General features: G+C 35.3%; 1 protein-coding gene across 1 annotated transcript; it reads right to left on the reverse strand.

Annotated features, from left to right (window-relative positions):
- Window positions 1-781: 781 nt before the first annotated feature.
- LOC306886938 (cytoplasmic phosphatidylinositol transfer protein 1-like) lies at window positions 782-13,675 on the reverse strand. Its single transcript, XM_079444324.1, has 9 exons — window positions 13,196-13,675; window positions 10,798-10,946; window positions 8,451-8,556; window positions 8,103-8,174; window positions 5,656-5,748; window positions 2,833-2,988; window positions 2,676-2,739; window positions 2,427-2,510; window positions 782-1,650 (listed from the first exon to the last, which is right to left on the reverse strand). Exons 1-9 carry the CDS (start codon window positions 13,241-13,243, stop codon window positions 1,490-1,492), a joined length of 933 nt encoding a protein of 310 aa, XP_079300450.1. The 5' UTR covers window positions 13,244-13,675; the 3' UTR covers window positions 782-1,489.
- Between the last annotated feature and the right edge of the window lie 5,583 nt (window positions 13,676-19,258).

Below are 19,258 nucleotides of genomic sequence, written 5' to 3' on the forward strand. Positions count from 1 at the left end.
TCCTACAATTTAAGACATTTTATTCAATTGTGCTGTTTATTCTATTCTGGTAGAGAAAGCTGATCTTTTACACTGCCTGCACTTGTGGAACTGCCTTAGCTTTCTTCTAATGAAATTTATACATCAGAAATGTTCTCCTGAGAGAGATAGAAACTGGGATGTGAAGGAGGGGCAGCAAGGGAAAGGAAGAGAGAATGCTGAAGATAGTGAGCAATTGAAAGAAAGAGAGAGCCAGAGCTGTAACAGAACAGCCTGGAGTCCTTTGAGCGTTACTAGAAGACTTCAGGAAACATGGATTCAATCTTTGCCGTCCACATCCCTTCGTCAGAAAGATAAAAAGAAGGAAATAAAACGCTAGGAATGAATGAATACAGTAATAGCCACAGGAGGAAGCAGCAAGGATCTTTGCAATTATATGTGAGGAGAAAAGGTGAATATGACAGCAAAAATGCAGTTCCTAGAACGCTTAAAGCTTACAAGATGCCTACGCTCCGACTTTTATTTACAAAGTCACTTTTTATTGATGCTTTTTTGGGTCTTTTACCCCAAGAAGTGAGTTATTAATAAGTATACTTGCTGCAAGTATACTTTTAACCATGTTATTAAAAATGAATATATACTGTTCAAAAATTTGGGGTCAGTAAGTTTTGTTTTGATTTTTGACAGTTGGATGATGGCAAAGATCTTAATGTAAAAACAGAGCAAATGAGTATTTAATATCAAATATCTACTGATACTGATAAATAAAAAGTGCTTGAAAAAACTGTCCGATAACCAGAGTATCATGCATTCCTTAAGTTTATTATAATAAAAATATGTGAAGATGTCACATTCCTCGGTTTGTTTGAATGGCTTATTAATCAATGATGTGAATTTATGGTTCTGCACTATCACCAGTGGCATCGTACAAAGACAGGTGTTATATCAATGTCAAATAAAACATAATGCTTCATCCATTATAGTCTTTTACCTAATCACCCAGAGTACTATTGATAATGTTCTTTCTATGTGCTGCACGACTAAACAATCAATTGCGTTTCGTCAATGTATTGATAAAGGGTCAGAGGTTAGTCTCAATAACCCGTTACCCACTAGAAAATTCACGATTGCCATAATCCATACGATTGGGTTTCACGGAAACAGTCTACTGATTGTCAATAGAGGCTTTTCATCTGCGTTCTGTGGTCTCCATGTTCGTAGGCAGTGGAATAGACCATTTGTTCAATCCATTTTGGTGAGGTCTGTGAGAAACGTGAATTAAGGCACTATGGTTTCACTTCATGAGAAGTCTTTTTACATAATATCTACAATTCTTCAGTAAGATGTTTTTGTCAAATGCCAGCTTCTGCATGAAATACAAGCATGCAAGTCCAGTTGGAACGGAGAGCAGAAAGTGACAATGTGGAATGTCTTTCTAGTTTTGGTTAGAAGAGAATGTCCAGGTCCAGAATTTTGTTAAATGTAGGTACTGGCAGTGGAGGATGTGGTGTTATTCTGGTGTAGAGTTTAATCTCACGGGATTTTTGAGGGAGGAAGGGCAGGACGGAGAGCTTGGAATGTCTACAGTCTTTACCCCCATCTTTTTCAGTGACGATTCATCCGTAACAGAGATGGAGCGAGTGAAGCTGGGTCGCATTGGAGGAGCCGAGTCTGCGAAGCAGAAAAGAAAATATTTTTTTGTCACAAGCGCTTCTGATTTAGCGTAACATTTTGCATCAGTGTTTTTATGAGTCATGATGACTTCCATATTAATAATGAAGTTGCATCACAGTGCTGACTAAACTGTAACAGTTGTGATTCAGTATAAAATGTTCACCAATAGAGGGCAGTGTGGATACTGAGAGATGACAGTGAGTTCACATCGAAATTACATTAATATTTATTCACGTGGCAGAGGCTTTTATCCAAAGTGTGTATTCAAATGTATTCAGGGTAAATTTTCTCAGTCATTTGCTTTCCTTGGGAATCGAACCCATGACCTTGGCGTTGCTAGCGCCGTGCTCTATTGTTTCCAACTCTAACCTGAATCTGGAAACATTATGAAAATCAATTAAAATATTTATTTATTTTATCTCTAGGTCACTATATACACTTGAATATAATGTAAATTTTTAAACATTTTATTCAGAAAATAAACAAATTGGACATTTTAATAAAAGATTCTCCTGGAATCATTTTAGATTTTTTTTTTATCATACATTAAATTAAAAAATTCTATATAACTATTAGGCCTATTATTACTATTGTTATTATTGTTAATTTAACTATATATGTATATTTTTGTATGTTGGCTGTTAAAATTGTTAAATGATTCTAAACATTATAAGCATAATACAGTTGATTTTTCCATGAATATAGCCATTGCTGCTGATATGGTGTTAAATCATAAATAAGTAAATTCCAAATTATTTAAAATTTCAGCATACCTGTGCAGGTAATGTCATTGAGTTTGCTGTTGGTTTCCTCCTGCTGTTTTCTCTCATACTCTCTCACCTGCTCCAGTGTCATTCCTGCATGCACAAATATTTGTTATGCATTTAGTGTGTATTTGTAAAGAATTAAGTTAGATGACGTACAGCAATCAAGTGCCAAGCGAGGGATCAGGATTCTTGTGTGTACTTAACAGAGCATGTGGTTAATTATGGTAATGAAGCATTGCAATACATCTCATTTACCATGCCACTCGTCAATCCATGCCACCGCCTGTCTGTGTCCCACCAACAGAATGTCACGAATGTTCTATGATGAATCACAACATGCCGTAATATGACACATGATGGGATTACATGACTAAACAGCATGATGTAATGCATGGGATGTTATGGTCAGTACCCTGTGAATGAAGTCCTCTGTTCGCCCCTGGAAGCCGTAGACCTCAAAGCTACAGGTGACTCTCTTGTAGGAGCACATGATGGGTTTAGTGGTGTTCCTCCAGCCGTCCACAAGGGGTCCCCGGCCTGTTTTCTGTGACACCCAGTTGCTCAGATCCTGTTTGTTTTAAGTAGATACACATTACCTGCTGAGTGAGCAGATCATTGCTTTCTCTTGTCTGTGTGTGTTGCATGCTGCGCATGAATTACTGTGCAGGGGTGACATTACATTTCACAGTCGATAATGTGGTGTCCTATTTCTAAAGTGTTGGAGGCATAAATCTCATGCTTTTGGTTGAGACCTATTAGATATGTTTGATAAACTATTATCTAACATGAACCTAAATTAACCTAGCATGAAAAATAGCTAGTATTAAATTTTGATATCGGTTCTGTTTTAAAAGAGTGTCTCTTTTTATCAATTAAAATAATTTAGTACATGATCTGTGCAGTTGATATTAAGTGAACTGTCATTACAAGCTGTTGTGAATAATTAACTCATTTTAATGAGCAGAAATGTAATATTTAGCTACACTCCTGTTGGTGCATGCATGATTCCTGTCACAAAATTTATAATTTTTTTGAAATAGTGACATAAGAAATAACATAATTTGGACCCTTTTAAAGCACAACAAGTGAATAACCGTATTCCTTTTTTTCAGTATTTATGGAAATTGAAATGTTGACTAGCTGTCATAAACTAGCTAGTTCCTAATTTTTTTTTATTTAATGCAAATTATGTATTAATAAAATAAAAAAAATTCTTAAGATTATCAGACCTATTTATAGACATTTTTAATTATTTTAATTATTAATTTTATTAGTTTTTATAAATGTCTTTTTTTTTGTCTCCATTAAATGGAAAGCATTTGATTTGTGATGATAAAAAGGAAATTAAATCCATCTAACATTTATATAGCCATCATTAACAATGATTAGGCCTAAACTGTGGATTATCAGGATTGTTTTTATTAATGTATTACATTAATTATCAATTATAGAACATAATCTGTTTTTTAACAACTTATAATATTGGATCATTGATTCAGCCATGCCTACTTTAAAGGTGCCATAGAATGTATTTAACTTGGCATAGTTGAAAAATAAGAGTTCTGTACATGGAAATGACACATTGTGAGCCTGAAACACCATTGTTTCTTCCTTATGTAAATCTTGTGCGTGCAAAAGACCACTGAAAAAGAGGCGAATCCGTGAAATGAGCCGTGAAACAGCCAATCAGAGCAGAGCTTAACATTATTATTCATGACCCTTCCAAATAGGAAGCCATTTCATTCTAGGGACCAATACTAGGGTTGTAAATGGAATTTTTGCCCTTACCTAAGCCACGTACCTTCTATCTAGATATCAGAGAGCAATTTAAAATATAGTATCAATGCATTCAATGGCACATTTAAAGTTTAGTTTTGGTCCCTTTTGTCTGTAGAAGTGATATAATGGTTTGTTTAGCTGCCTTTTGGATTTGTCCTATTCCTAACTCGGCATATGACAGTTATGGATTTGAGGTTGCGCATGACTGAATCTGTGAGTGTAACATGGAAACATGCTTTCCTCTGAAGTATTATTTGTCCACTGAAAAGGCAGCAGATTCCACTGAACTGTATATCTCTAGTCTAAGTAGAGCACACTGAGGAATGTGGTTTTTATGTAATGCTTGTCTTGTGGGTTTTGCCTCTGTGCTTGTGTGCACACACAGTAGTTATGTCTCTGTTGTGTCCTTTAAATGCTAGCTCTGAAGACATTTGCACTGCTGTGAGGCCACAAAGACCTAAAGAACACAGATGCTTATTTGTGAGTCAAAGTTGTTCACCATTTCGAACTCAATTCCAATTCAAATCTTGATTTATGAACGTGGTACAAATTTGCAATTTAAATTTAAGCAAGTACAAGAAATTATATTTGCTTTAAGTGTTCACTTCTAATATGAATTAGCTAGAAATGTTATCACACACCCAACATATGGGCTATTTCCAGAAACATGAAATTATATTAACAATCAGTGTTTGAAATGCTATACTTGCTGACTGAAAAAATGTACAAGGGATTTTTAAACAAAAAGTGAAAAGATTTTGAACTTTTACTTGAATTTTTGATTCTGCCTTTTATTTCTAATTAAATCAGATAAATCACAACCACTTTTCTGTTGATTTTAACACACTGACAATATAAAGCCAGTTAAGGATTTTATATAAAACAATGTGATGTTAATATTTTATGTAATGTGATGTTATATTTCTGCTAAATTACTAAATAATGATAATAAATAATGATAATAATATATTTGATATTTTTCTTTATACGTAAAAATGTATAATTGCTTTATATTTTAGGAAAAGTGTCTCTCTCAGGGGGATCATTATATTTAGGGGGTCCTTTGTATCAAAAAGTTTGAAACCCCCTGCTGTATGTCAAATAAAACATGTTTTGATGTTCGTTTTAATGTGACAGCACTCAGTTTAGTCTAATGAGCTGAGAAAAAAATGTAGCGTACATACAGGGAGATAAATAGGCATATTTAGGCTAAATTAATTATTTATGTATGTTTTGACAAGACTTGTGTTGGACTAATGAAATTCCTCTTATGTAGATTGCAGTTCCATACATTCCTCTTCCTGCCATTCCGATTCAAATCCCAATTTAGCATCCTGTGGCGTGTGGCCAATTCAATTCACATTTCATATGAAAATGAGCCCGCTCTTAAATTCTGAATTTTACCCAGCCCTGATTGTTTTGCCATGTATTTATGCATATATGAATGTTTATGTACCTCTGACTTCTTATAATGCTTGTCAGGGATTGGATCGCTCAAAATATCCAAAAAGCAGACATTGTCCTTTGGAGTGGGGACATCACCAAACACCTGCACAGGAAACATCAGACAGCACGGTCAGACAAATCCAACAATATATCAAACAACACACTGCTTTCTTATTCCAGCAAGTCCCTAATGCCCAAGTGAAAAATGACACAGTAACTTCAAGTTCTGTAAACACAGAAGCCTACAAATGCACCAGCTTCTGCATCTGATTGAAGACATTGGGAATGTGTTTCAGTGCTCAGAGCGATCTTCATATGAAATACCACACAATGCAACCGGTTAAATATTCTGTAGCCCATTACAGAACCTTGACACACTACATAACACAAGACTCTAGGGCGTAGGCAGAGAATCTGAATCAATGCAAAAAACATGGAAACAAAGAGTGCAAAATCAAGCCTACTATAGGCAGAAGTACTGAATTATGCAAACTACTGCAGGCCAGTGGAAAAAGAAAGCAGATAACAAGTCTTAGCTTAAAGGAAGGCTGCTTTGACTGTGCAGCATTGCAGGTGCTTTTTGCACCCGCTGGAATCTAAGAGAACAAATGAAAAATAAGCAATTAAGAAAATAGGAGGTGTTCTCTATTTTGTCTCTCTGTTTCAGACACTCTTTAGTATTTTACTAAAGCAATGCAAGTGTTTTACAAATTCCATTCTTTCCTCTCTCTGTCTTTTTGACTGTCTCCTCATCGAAAAGCTGTTGTAATGTTTACTCTTCCTCTCGTCTGATGTGTTGACCGTATTATTTGCATTTGTTTGTTTGTGCGGAGTTGTGAAACTTCCTGTGTGAATGTGCCTGTATGTATGCAAAACGGATATCTTGTTGTTCATTTAATGTTTATGTAATACACTCTCAGAAAAAAAGGTACAAAAGCTGGAACTGTTTCAGAAGATAAACCCTTGTACTGTAACTTATTTACCTCTAGAAAGTGCATATTAGTACCTTGAAGGTACATGTTAGTACCTTTTGAAAGGGTACCGCCCTAGCTGTTTCATTTTTACTTAGAATGTAGTTTAAATTTAGGTGTGTGTGTGTGAATGAGGTGTGTCTGCTGTTATATGTGGAGAGAAAGTTGGATTAATTACAAAGTATCAATAACAAAACTCTCCTGCCATCTCCCTTTCACTTTGTTTCTCACAGGCAGACTCGCTCATAAATCTCTGAGTCGCTTTGTGGCAGGTTGGATCTTGTTTAAGTCGTATTTTTCTTTTCTTAATAACAAAGAGCACTCCAGGGCACAACTGCCTCTCTCACTTTCATTTGCTCTATGCAAACAAACACACTGCAAACCAGTAATAACTCAACTCATCACAATAAGTACTAAGTAAAAACTCTGAATGACAACATGGCTAAATAAATTGTCTGTTTGTTCACTTTAAAGCAGGAGACTCTCATTACCTGCAGGCCAGTTGAAAAAAAAAAGGTTTTAAAATCTAAAACTTATGCAGTTATTGATGTATGGAAAAACCTTGGAGCGACTCACAAGGTTGAATTTCCTGATCACTGCAGTTTTCCCCATTTAGCCCCATTAAGAAACTAAAAACATTTGATGTCATGGTGAGAAGTTATTTAAAAACAGATGCACAGTTTTAAAATTCTGGCCAATACTGATAAGATGAAGGTTATTTTAATAGTATTTTCTTATGGCTGTTATTAAAATGCTGCTTTTTTTGTCTAAATAAATAAAAAAAGGCTAAAAGCTCAAATAATTTAATAATTTAAATTATAATTAATTTGGGCATCACAACATAATATTGTACAGTAGGAAAATTATTAAACATTATATTATATTGTACAGTATTAAACTTGCTAGATTAATTAGATTAATTGCTAATTTTGTGTTTTTAATTGTTAGATTATTTGTGTTTTTAAAGATTAGCATTGAGTGTAAAAAATCTAAAATAAAAGTTTGAGAAATGAACTTGTCTACTATAATATCTAATGTCTAATATTGTGTGTGTATAATCAATCAATTACTAAGTTGTGACCCCAAATTTTTGAATGGTAGAGCACCAAAAATAATAATGTGGTATTCATTAACTGAAGGCACGTCACAGTGGTTTAGACTGCTCTGTTGTGTTAAATACAAGAGACCTATATTTTCTACACATGTCTGAACCAAATCTTTTTGACCCTCACCAGTAGTTTGAGGCCCTGCTTGAAAGGCGTTGGTGTCGTATGACACAGGAGGAAGGTGGAGTGTTTAGATCTTGCCTGACTGTTACTACTGAGTGCTTCAGAGACAGACACAAGCACAATGGCCTTTACAAGGACACGGAAGCTACGTGTGCCGCTGATGAATCGTCCTCCTTTAAGAGGATTATCTCCTGTAAGAACAGAGTGTGTGAGAGTGTGTGTGTGTGTGTGTATGTGTGTTGCCATCTCCCACTCACATTTTCATTGCAGCCGTTGTCATTCTGAAAGTGCGTCTCAATCTTGACATGGAACCTCGGTAGGAAGGAACACTTTTGGAAAGAGCAAAGAAGAGAGAGAGAAACATGAGAAGGAGAGAGAGTGAGGTGATTATGTTGAGCCCAGAGCAAACTGCATGAGTTTGAGCTGACATATGAGAATACTTACCGTGTACTCTATAGTAAAACACCAGTGGATGGAGAAAAAGAGAGGTATGCAGAAGAGAAATAGGGTGTTAGGTCACAGCTGGTTGCATTGAAAAGACAACATGGATGTACGTGCCATGTGACGATACGTTAATATTCAAACACTGGTGTATTTATTGACACAAAATACTTAAACTGACCTGTTACGGTGTAAGGGTAGAAGTTCCAGGCAGTTTCTGTGATATAAAAAATCATGGGGACAAACTTTCTTATCCAGGCTGGCAGTTTGCTAAACAGAGACATAAAGGGAAACACAAGATGTTGTTATGACACAACAGATGTGTTAAACAAAAGACAAAAACAGTCCTCAGCTTAATCCAGCATGAATTTCCATGTGGGTATATGTTAGTTAGGTACTGATTTGGCTAGCATAATGCAGAAATGCACCATGCAGTTCAACAGTTGAACTCGTGATCACAAGTGAAACTGTTAAAATTGTTCATCTAGCACAATCTTTCTGGTGAAGCTGGTTGACAAAATATTTTAGTAGTACAAAAGCCTTGTGAAGTGTTTTATATTTCCCTTCACAGACACTTCTGTTATACTTTAAGATGTCTTTCAAAGTGTAATGTTCATCATTTTTGTTACCTTCAATGTTTTACTGTATAATTGGTAACATGAACTAACAATGAACAATATTTTATTAATCTAGATTAATGTTCATTTCCAATGTCAATTTTCAAAATTTTATGAATTAACATTAGTGCATTATGAAAAAATAGGATTGTATAATTGTATATGTAAAAGTTAACATAAACCTTGATTAAGAAATGCTGTAAAATTTTAATACCTTATGTATGAACTAAGTTGAACAATGCCTTGATGCAAAGTGTTGAAATATTAACCATAATAATATTATATAATTAAAAAAATGCAATAGTATATGACAGGATCAACTTTCAGGTTTTAAATGATAAAATATATAGAATATCATTCCAAAATTTGGGTTCGGTAAGATTTCTTTGTAAATAAATTAAAACTTTTATTTAGCAAGGACGCATTAAATCAATCAAAAGACATTTATTTTGTTACAAAAGATTTTTTATTTAAATGCTGTTCTTTTAATTTATCAAAGAATCTTAGAACAAATATAATATTTCCACAAAAAAATATTAAGTAGCAAAACTAATACAGTAAATAGGTATCGGCATATTAGAATAATTTCTGAATGATCATGTAAGAATGAATGGCTGCTGAAAAAAAAATTAAGCTTTGCAATCACAGAAATAAATAAAATTTTTAAATGTATTAAAATGCAAACATTTGATTTTAAATTTGTAATATCATAATATATAATATAAATGCCTTGCTGAGTGTAAAAGTAGTAACAGTAGTATCGTTTAATGATCAACTAACTGAAAAAAAGTTTGTTCTGATAAAATGTCTTGCATAATTTGTTTGCAGTAGCTGTTTGTTTTGAAGTTAAGTGTCCAGATACTTTTTAGGCCACTTCAGAGGTGCTTGTGTTTTGGGTCAAGAGGTCAAACGACCATCACAATAGCTAAAAGTCTCACTTCCAGAAGTGTCTGGTGCCATCTGTCCCTTACAAAAACACAGAGTCCAAGAAAGCCAATACCGAGGGAGAGAGATAATGAACTCAGCACTGTGAGATAAGGCAGCACAGACAGCGCTTGAGATTTACAGCCTGAGGACTTGAGTGATGGATGGATGGACAGAGGATGAGAAGAGAGGGGTGGAGAAGAGAAGCTGTAGATCATTCACGGTCAGCCAGTTGTGTCGAGCGCGTTCTCACACTCTCTCTTTCCCATTCCCGAAGTGATAGACATTTCCACAGCGTGTTCCCGAGGAACAGCACATTCCCATCCAAATTCCCACCATGCGTATCTTGATGATACAAGTTAAATTATTCATAATTACAATGCAGCGTTTCAGCGTGATGTACTTGTAAACAGCATATAATGATCTCGTCTGCGGTAATATCAGCATTTGAATTAGACTCACATGCTCCATGATAAGATTTATTTGACCATTAGGAACTTAATGCTCTGCCCTTTTGGTCTTTGCTAACACATTAATGGCTTGAAAAATTTGTTTTACTGCTAGAGGTGCAGTAATTCATATTCACAACAGCATCTAATGACTGAGTGTGTGCTTGTTTTGTCCTTGCAGGGCGAGAGTGTAAGGAACACAAGAAAACAGGCAATTACAATAAGTGTGTGTGCATGTTGACGGCGTGGGATGATATGAGACTGAATGTGTATGTGATCTTCTGTCGGACGCTTATGCTGATGTGTGATTCTGCTTGAAGCCCGACAGGAAGAGAGAAGGTGTTTTTGGAGGGAAAGTGAGCGATGGACGGAGCTGTGCTGCATGCATAAAAGTGTTAGCTGCAGTCATCAATAATAGCTGATTGCTGGCACGTTGGCAGGTTGGTGATGTAAACCGTGAAAGAAACAGGATCGCTTATGCGTGTGTGTGTGTGTGTGTGTGTGTGTGCGCGCGGCCTCACCTGTTGAGGTAGATGCGTTTCTCTGTGATCTGTCCGGCTCCGTGTTTGGGGTCTGTGCAGGGTTCATTACGGACGACCTCCACCCCTTCGCCTCCTCCGCTCTGCTCACTGCTGTGCTTGCTGATCATGTATAACTGGCCGATCTTGTACTGAAGAAGAGAGAGTTTGTGACCTCATATGTTTTTCTCTCTCTTTTTTTTTTTTGGACTTGTTTTGTAGCTGGGTTGAGGAGAGTGCTAGATTTAAGAAATGGCTCGTTTTTAGCTCATAAGGTGGAGGGTGAATTGAATTGGGCAATTGGCCATGTGAATGTTGAATTGGAATGACAGGAAGTTGAATTCATAGAATACAGTCAGAGAAATTAGTCCAATGTAAGTTTCGAGACAAAACATAAATATTTTCATTGTTTTTAACTAATTATGACATTGTATTCACAGATCTGTATGTTATAAAATCTAATATAAGACATTTTTCTAAGTTCAGTGCTGTCAAATTCACACAGTAATCAGAATAGATTTTATATATGTATATGTTTGTGTATGTATAAATAAAAAAAAGAATAAAAAAATAAATATTAATAAAATAAAAATGTAAAAATAAATTATACTATATATATATCATTTAACAGCATTATATATATATATATATATATATATATATATATATATATATATATATATATATATATATATATATATATATATATATATATAATGCTGTTAAATGATTAATCATGATTAATCACATAAAAATGTTTTTGTTTAAATGTGTATACTGTATATTTATTATGTATATATAAATACCATAAATACACACACATACAGTATATATTATATTCATATACCGTAATTTATTTTATATATATAAATGAATTTAATATATAAACAACATATTTTACTTAAATTCTGTATATATGAGCGTGGTTGTGTGTGTGTATATGTGTATAATTTTATATATATATATATATATATATATATATATATATATATATATATATATATATATATATATATATATATATATATATATATATATATATATATATATATATATATATATATATATATATATATATATATATATACATACATACATACATACATACACACACATAATAAATATACACAGTACACACATATATTATGTAAACAAACTTTGTGGAAACAACTTTGGAAATTTCATATTTATTTTATGAATTATATTATTATTATAATTTAATGCATTATTGAGTAAATTGGAGCTTTATAGGAAATTGTGTTCATTAATAATGATACATAAAATGTAATATATTAAATGTAACATCTATAAATTGAATACTTAAATTAAATTGTATTACATTTCTGTAGGTGCTGTTTTGCTATCAGACTTTGATTATTAATGTAATATAACATTTTTGGAAATATGTTGTGATATGTACTAACATGATAATGTAAAAACGTTTATGGTCAATTTTTTTCAATTTTAAATATTAATGTTTTACATGGTATGTATTTTAAAATAGATTTAATTTACATATTTAAATTAAATATTTGCATATTTTAAAAGGATTATTAACTAAATCATGAACATCATGAGTTTAAAGCTCCCATAAATACTAAACACTTCCACTTAAACTTCATTGTTTGTCATAGAGTGTTTGATCTCTCATCTGCCATATGTTTTGTTTTTGTTTTGTTCTCTAAAGACTACAGTGTTCTGGATACATAATATTTCTGCATATTCTCCTGAAAAGCTGCTTTGGCAGCACTGACAGGGTTCCTGCTGTTTTTCTGAGGAGTAATTCTTTTGAAATCCGTTAATGTGAAAACTCATTCCAACAATCATTGTCACTGATGATGACGACAGAGACCTTGTGAGGCTTGGAGAAAAATGCTGCCTGGACGCACAACAGCGCTTCTCCAGAAAAAGGGGGCGGTGCTCCTGTCTGGAAACTATGTGGTCTAGTGCTGATGTAGACCATAGACGAATTCTGAGGCAGACTTTTAGGTCAGGTGTGCTTGTGTGGACTTGTCTGATCTGAACGAGCATAAGTTGGCTACACGAAGGTGAAACAGAGACAGACTAAACAATCCCTGACCCTCCTGTAGAAATCCCAAGCCGTTTGTGGCAAAAGGCTTTTGTGTTTTGTTCCTAGCCTTGGGGTGAAGGCTCCTACCTTCAGAATAAAAGGATGTAACTGGTCAGACTCGTTTAGGTAAAGAAAATGGCTGAAATGGAGAGACTATGTAGTACAGCCCACAGACATGTACACAGAACCACAAGGTTTCATCTGCGTAAATAGAGTGGAATAGAAATCCTATTGACCTTTACTTTTATACACGCTAATCATGAGGACAGCTGCTGTACACCCAAACATATGGACGCAAACCCAAACACATTTAAAAAGTAAAAAACTTACCTCATCGACAGTGAGCGGCATGTATATCCGGTATTCTTTCATCAACATGGTTTGGCTTAAATGGGCTTTATTTTATCCTTTTGTCTTTCTTTCCCTTTCTGTTTCTCTTAAGCGTCTGTTTCCTATTTTCAAACTGTCAGTATGAAACTGTCAAGCGGTTTCCGTAAAGCAATGTTGCACCCCTCTTCCTCTCTCACTTCACTGATGTCAGAGCTGGTCCTGTAAACTCTGCCAATGTGTAGGCGCCGTGTTTATTTTATTGTTCTCATAGTCTCTCTGTCTTTCCTTCCTTCCTGGCTCTCTGTATCATGAATGTACTCCTTTCCTTAGCATGCAGTTCTTCCGTTCTGTTTTTAATTTATGGTTTAAAGTGATATTGCAGAGTTAAGAGCAAAACTGAAGCTTCCTCTCTCTACTTCTCTCTTTCTGTGAGTGTGAAAGAAGAAAACTGACTGCAGTTTTCATGTGTAACCTTGCCATGTTCTTTGCCCCTCCCTCTTCCCTCCCCTTGTCTCCGTTCTGTGTGCATTCTTTTCTTGTGTGCTTATCTTTATTCTTTCTCTCCTCCCTCACTCAGTCCACCCCTTCCCTCCTCCACCTGACTTTACTTTCCTTTGCTGATTTCCCACACAATACCAGCTCTCCATCTTCATCTCTTGTACTCACAGTCCTAGTTTCACTTTCTCTCTCTGCTTTTTGTCCTGTTCTCTTTATATACAGTATCAGTATAACTTCACTTTGCCCCAGATTAAACAAACTCTGTTTACAATACAAAATGCACTGACCTGTAGTCTGTAGTTTCCTTTCTGCCAGACAGAAAGTCTGTGTGCGTGTGAGAGGTTTACACTGTTTCAAAGTCAATACATTTTTTAAAATGAAATTAATACTTTTAATCAGCAAGGATGCATTAAATTGATAACAATTTACAGTGAAGAATTCTATATTGTTAGAAAAGATTTCTATTTCAAATAATGCTGTTCTTTTGAACTTTCTGTTCATCAAATGATCTTGAAAAAAATGTTTCCACAAAAATATTAAGCAGCTCAAATGTTTTCATCATTAATATTAATAAGAAATGTTTCTTTTTACGTTTCTGAAAATTCAGCTTTAAAATCACAGGAATAAATTACATCGTAAAATATTTTAAAGGGGTCATTGGATGCTCATTTTCCACAAGTTGATATGATCCTTTAGGGCAGGGATAGGCAACTTCCTGGAGGGCCGGTGTCCTGCAGAGTTTTGTAACTTTCTAGTGATCTTGAAGACATTGATTAGCTTCTTCAGGTGTGTTTGATTAGGGTTGGAGCTAAACTCTGCAGGACACCGGCCCTCCAGGAAGTTGCCTAACTAGGCTTTAGGGTCTTAATGAAACGTCTATAACATACTTTGGCTAAAATTTCTCAATATTAGTTTAAAACAATAGCCTTTTTACCCTGTCAAAATCAGCTCTGTTTTCAGCAAGCTGTTTTAGTCCATGTTCCTTTAAATGCTAATGAGCTCTGTTGACCCCACCCCTCTCTTCCATGGGGTGACAAGCGGTTCTCATGAGACTGTTTACTTTAGACGCAGAACTTGCTAACTAGCACGTTATTAGGAAAGGTGATTTGCAAAGATTCATAAAAGAACCTTCTTCTGTAGTTGAGACTGTATCACGAATGATTCGCGCAAAGATAAACGCATTTAGGTAGATCGGGGGGCGCATACCCTTCCAAAACAAAGGTAATCCTCTGCGTCTTCAGCGGCTCAGATGTCAGGAGTTAGTGACGACTGCTATGTTCATTATTACATCCAACAACAGAACACCTCAATCGCTTAGGAGCCAATCTTGCCTATCTGCTCCAGCATTGAAACAATGGCGGACTGATGACAGCTCACTCAGTGCGGGGTATAAGGTAAAATGCTAGTGTCAGTCAACAGTCGTGGGAGGGCCTGAGTCTGTGTGACGTCAAATCGATTTGAGAAAGGGGAAATGATTTAACGAGATAAAAAAAAAAAAAAAAAAACACTGGGTGGATCTTTATCATTATAGGGTGGTTGTGTACACACACTGCAACACACATTTCAGTTCAAACAACTTGTAAAAGTACGTCACATCCAATAAAGTAGAAAGTGGTTATTTTAAATTGTAATAATATTTCACAACATTAGTGTTTTTACTGTATTTTTTATCAAATAAATGCAGTCGTGTGAGCACAAGATACTTCTTTCAAAAACATCTAAAAAATCTTACCGACTCCAAACAGTTGATACTACAGTAAATGTTGTTAAAAATGCAAAAGTTTGAATGAAATGACATAGTCATAATTGTCAGTGTGGTACAACTTTCATGATATTGTAACGAAGAGAAAAGCCTTCTTGAAAAAGTAATTTGGCATAATCATTTATTATAATTTTTTTCTCAAGAAACTGCTTCGCTGCTTATTATTTGAAATAGATTTGTCATGTGGTGCAACTGACATGTACAAACATGCATGAAAAAAACAAAACTGGAAATAATACAGAGGATATGATTGTGTCAAGGTCAACAAGTCTGTTAAAGTATCAGATAATTTGATTTTTAAATGACAAGACATAGCTCATGTAAAATGTCATGTGGTGCGACTCCTTAAAAACATACTTTAAGAGATTTTAAATATGATACTTTGTGTTGAAAAATAAATGTAAAAACATTGTTTACATTTTCATATATTTATGATGTTTGAAAAGTTTTATGAAAAAGTTGTATTACTTTTTATTTGATGCTTATTCCACATGACATTAAGAAAATGGTATAAAAGTTGGGTTTAGAGGTATTGCATAGGGAATCAGAAGTGTCATTAGCTCAGTACAAAAACAAAATATAGAATATAGAAAATATAGAAATTCTCCTCTATGATGGAAAAACAAACCTGTGTGTAAATTTTATCAGAGGTGGTTGCAGGGCGCTCATGCACCCGCTTGGAGTCCATGGTGCTCATCTGATTAAAGATTACCTCAAGTACAGGAGAGAGGTAATTAAGAATTCCAGGAGGAGAAATTCATCTCCCCCACCATACTCTCACTCAGCATATCCAGCCCCCATTTGCAATTTAAACGCCCCCAGCAAAGCATAATAGTTTTCTGCTCTGGTGATTTTGATTTCACTGTGAACTGCCCTGTTTTCTTTTCTTAGCATAACTATGTTGTCTTCTCAAAGCACAATAGTTTACACTTTCAATCCTCTAACAAAAGGAACCGGTTCAGCTTCTGAGCGAATGGTAATGTTTTTGGTTTCTGTTCTGTTCAATTGTTTTATCAGCTTAACTGGATCAGGCTAAACTAAACCCCGTCATCTTGTAGGCAGCGGCAGAGCCAATATGTCTTATTTTCGGTAGAGATATAGCAGTTGCCTGTGTGCAGTAGGGTATTAGGGGAGAATGGAAACCATGAGAAAGAAAACTGAGGGGGAACGAGGGAGAACTGAACACAAACTAGCCTGCTGTGTTCTGAGTGAATCTGTGAGAGCGGGTTGAACCACTGTGTCAGTAGAGTGTGCAGACATTTTTTATTTTTTATTTATAATGTATTTTTCACACCTGTGATGACACTACAACGTCTCTACATCTACTGCTCTCGATCCTGGGATTTTGTAAGGAAAAGGATTGATTAATGGTAGATACCAAGATCAGCGAGACACAGTCAGTCTGAACATATTGGTCTATTTTCACTTTCTGTTTTTTGTTTGGTTTTGTTTTAATGTAAAATACCCAAATTGTAGTAAATGTATGAGGAGAACCATGTTTGTCTGCATTCTAGCACTGGATTGCCATTATAACACAAACCTGTTTGATCATTGTATATTCTTTCCTTGTTGTACTTGCACATCTGCGTGAATGCAAATGAATGTCCAGAACTGTCATTTCTTGACAATGCTTCCCTTTCCAATATATTGTGACCAAGCAGGTTTTTTTTTGTAGGACTACCTCAAAAATGGCCAATCATAGATTAAAACTGTGGGATGGCAACTAGACTGGCCAGGCGTGTGTTTTTTTAATAGCTACTGATCTTTTCTTCTGTATTTTCATGAAGATCTGAGCATAAAGGCTTACCGTAAAAGAAAAAAATACATTGTTTTATGTGTCAGTTTTTTTTACTGGATTTTGAGATGTGGGCGTTGCGCTCAAAAATCGAGGCAGATGAGCATGAGTTTGCAGGGGCAGGGTTTGATTGGAAAGGTCCAACATATGTCACCAGAAAGAAGTCACTGAAAAGTTTTCGCTGGAACATCCATCTATAACATTTTGTTTAAAAATTATGAGGTCAAAAAAACTGGGTTGCACTTTATTTTATAAATACAGTGTAATTATACATTTAAGTACAGAGTAAAATGTACTTGTACTTGATATATGGTTAGGGTTTGGCTTAGTGTTACTCGCAAGTAATTATGCATAATTTTTTGTTTTGTTATTGTAATAGTAAGTACATGTAACATGCGTAAGAAGAACACCTTAAAATAAAGTGTTACCAAAAATTTACATTTAAATGAAATACTGTATATGCAAGGAAAATCATTCACTTTAAGGTTTATAACATGCATTAGGAAAACAGGTGAATTTTAATTTCATGCAGACTTATTTGTATAGTTTGTCAATTGTCAAGACTTAAAAGGATTATTCTGGGATAAATTCAAGCCTAATCAACTCATTTCCTAAAAATAAGCAAAAATCAAGGTTAGATTGAGGCACTGAAGGAAATGTTGAGCTTATAATTGCATGATATACTGCATATACAGTAATTCTTCTGTTAAAACTTTGAAGATCTTAAAACAGTTCATATCTTTAGAGTAGTTTTAGGGTTTATGGCTTTACTTTGTTGAACAACTTCACACAGAAACGGATCCCCCCCTACACACACTAAAATTATGTTAAAACACATTGTTCTGTTGCTATATTTTTGAAATTGGATATGTTAATGTTTACATATTGGCACCATTCACTTATTGGCACCATAAGTTTCTTTCTGTAAGCCAGATTTGTGTTTTCAATAAAAAGTGGAAATTCATTTTTGTGGCAGCGTTACGCCACAAATGCTATGGATTGAGCTTAACTAGTACCGAAACCTGAATATTCCTTAAACTTGATAAAGTAGAGCAGACAGAACAATGTACACTTCGTAATGGCTGGAGAGCTGCATCTTTAGCCAGCTGAGAGCACTGATTGGTTGGGCCTTTTAACTGATATATCTGAGAACTATAGCGCACACTGGGAAAAAGCCCAAACCCCCGGTGTTCTGGATGATGAAGGGCTTTTCAGTCTTCTCATCGAATCTCTATCCGACCCTGTCGAATACCTCTCGAGAAGGAGAAAGAGAGGTCTTGAAACATGCGGCATCATGCCATCATTAGCTGTGGATGAAGCTGTTCGGTGAGTTTAATATGGTTTAAATGGAATTATAAGTGGTCAGAGAAATGACCTCAGGGACTGAAGGCTCTCATGGCTTCCATCAGCTCTGTCAGTCCAGTCAGGGACAGGGCTCAGTCTCACTGCAAGGAAAAAAAATCTTTAAGAGGAAGAAAATTTATTCAAGAAATGAAATGTAGCGGATTTGAACGGAGCCGTTCTGCGAGGGCACCGTAAAGGATTAGCCTTATTCTTCTCAGAAGGTCGCTGACAGCTATTGCGCAAAAGTACTTGGTTATTTTCTATTACAGCTCGGACCGAGAAAAAATTCAATCATCGTCGAGGTCTCCCAGTGCGAAAAGAAAGTCTGTGTGGCACTGCTGAATAGGGCTCTCACTCTCTCCATCTTCCCTCAGGCAGTCTCTCTCTTTAGTTCTCCTATTAACTTCTTCTGCACTTCTCCCTCGTGTCTGCTTGTTTTATCCGACACTAATGTCAGATGCCATGTCGTAGTCCGTATTATTATCCCAAGGCCTGTATGAACCTTCAATATGATTCCTATAAGGCCCTGTGCATGCCTCTGGGACTGCTGCTTAATTCCTCCATCTAGTATTTACCTGATTAAATGGGATTTTTCTTTATCAACTCTAATCAATCTTGGTGAGTAGACGAAGAGAGAATGAAAGAAACGTCAACAGAGAGCGAA

Source organism: Barbus barbus (genome assembly GCF_936440315.1).
Source record: "Barbus barbus genome assembly, chromosome: 21".
Classification (NCBI taxonomy): Eukaryota; Metazoa; Chordata; class Actinopteri; order Cypriniformes; family Cyprinidae; genus Barbus; species Barbus barbus.

Coding starts and splice junctions, on each gene's coding strand:
- LOC306886938 (XM_079444324.1), bottom strand. CDS start 13,243: ATGTTGATGAAAGAATACCGGATATACATGCCGCTCACTGTCGATGAG. Junction 2,989..5,655: donor AGCATTATAAGAAGTCAGAG/GTACATAAACAT, acceptor TAAAACAAACAG/GATCTGAGCAACTGGGTGTC. Junction 1,651..2,426: donor CAATGACATTACCTGCACAG/GTATGCTGAAAT, acceptor TCTGCTTCGCAG/ACTCGGCTCCTCCAATGCGA.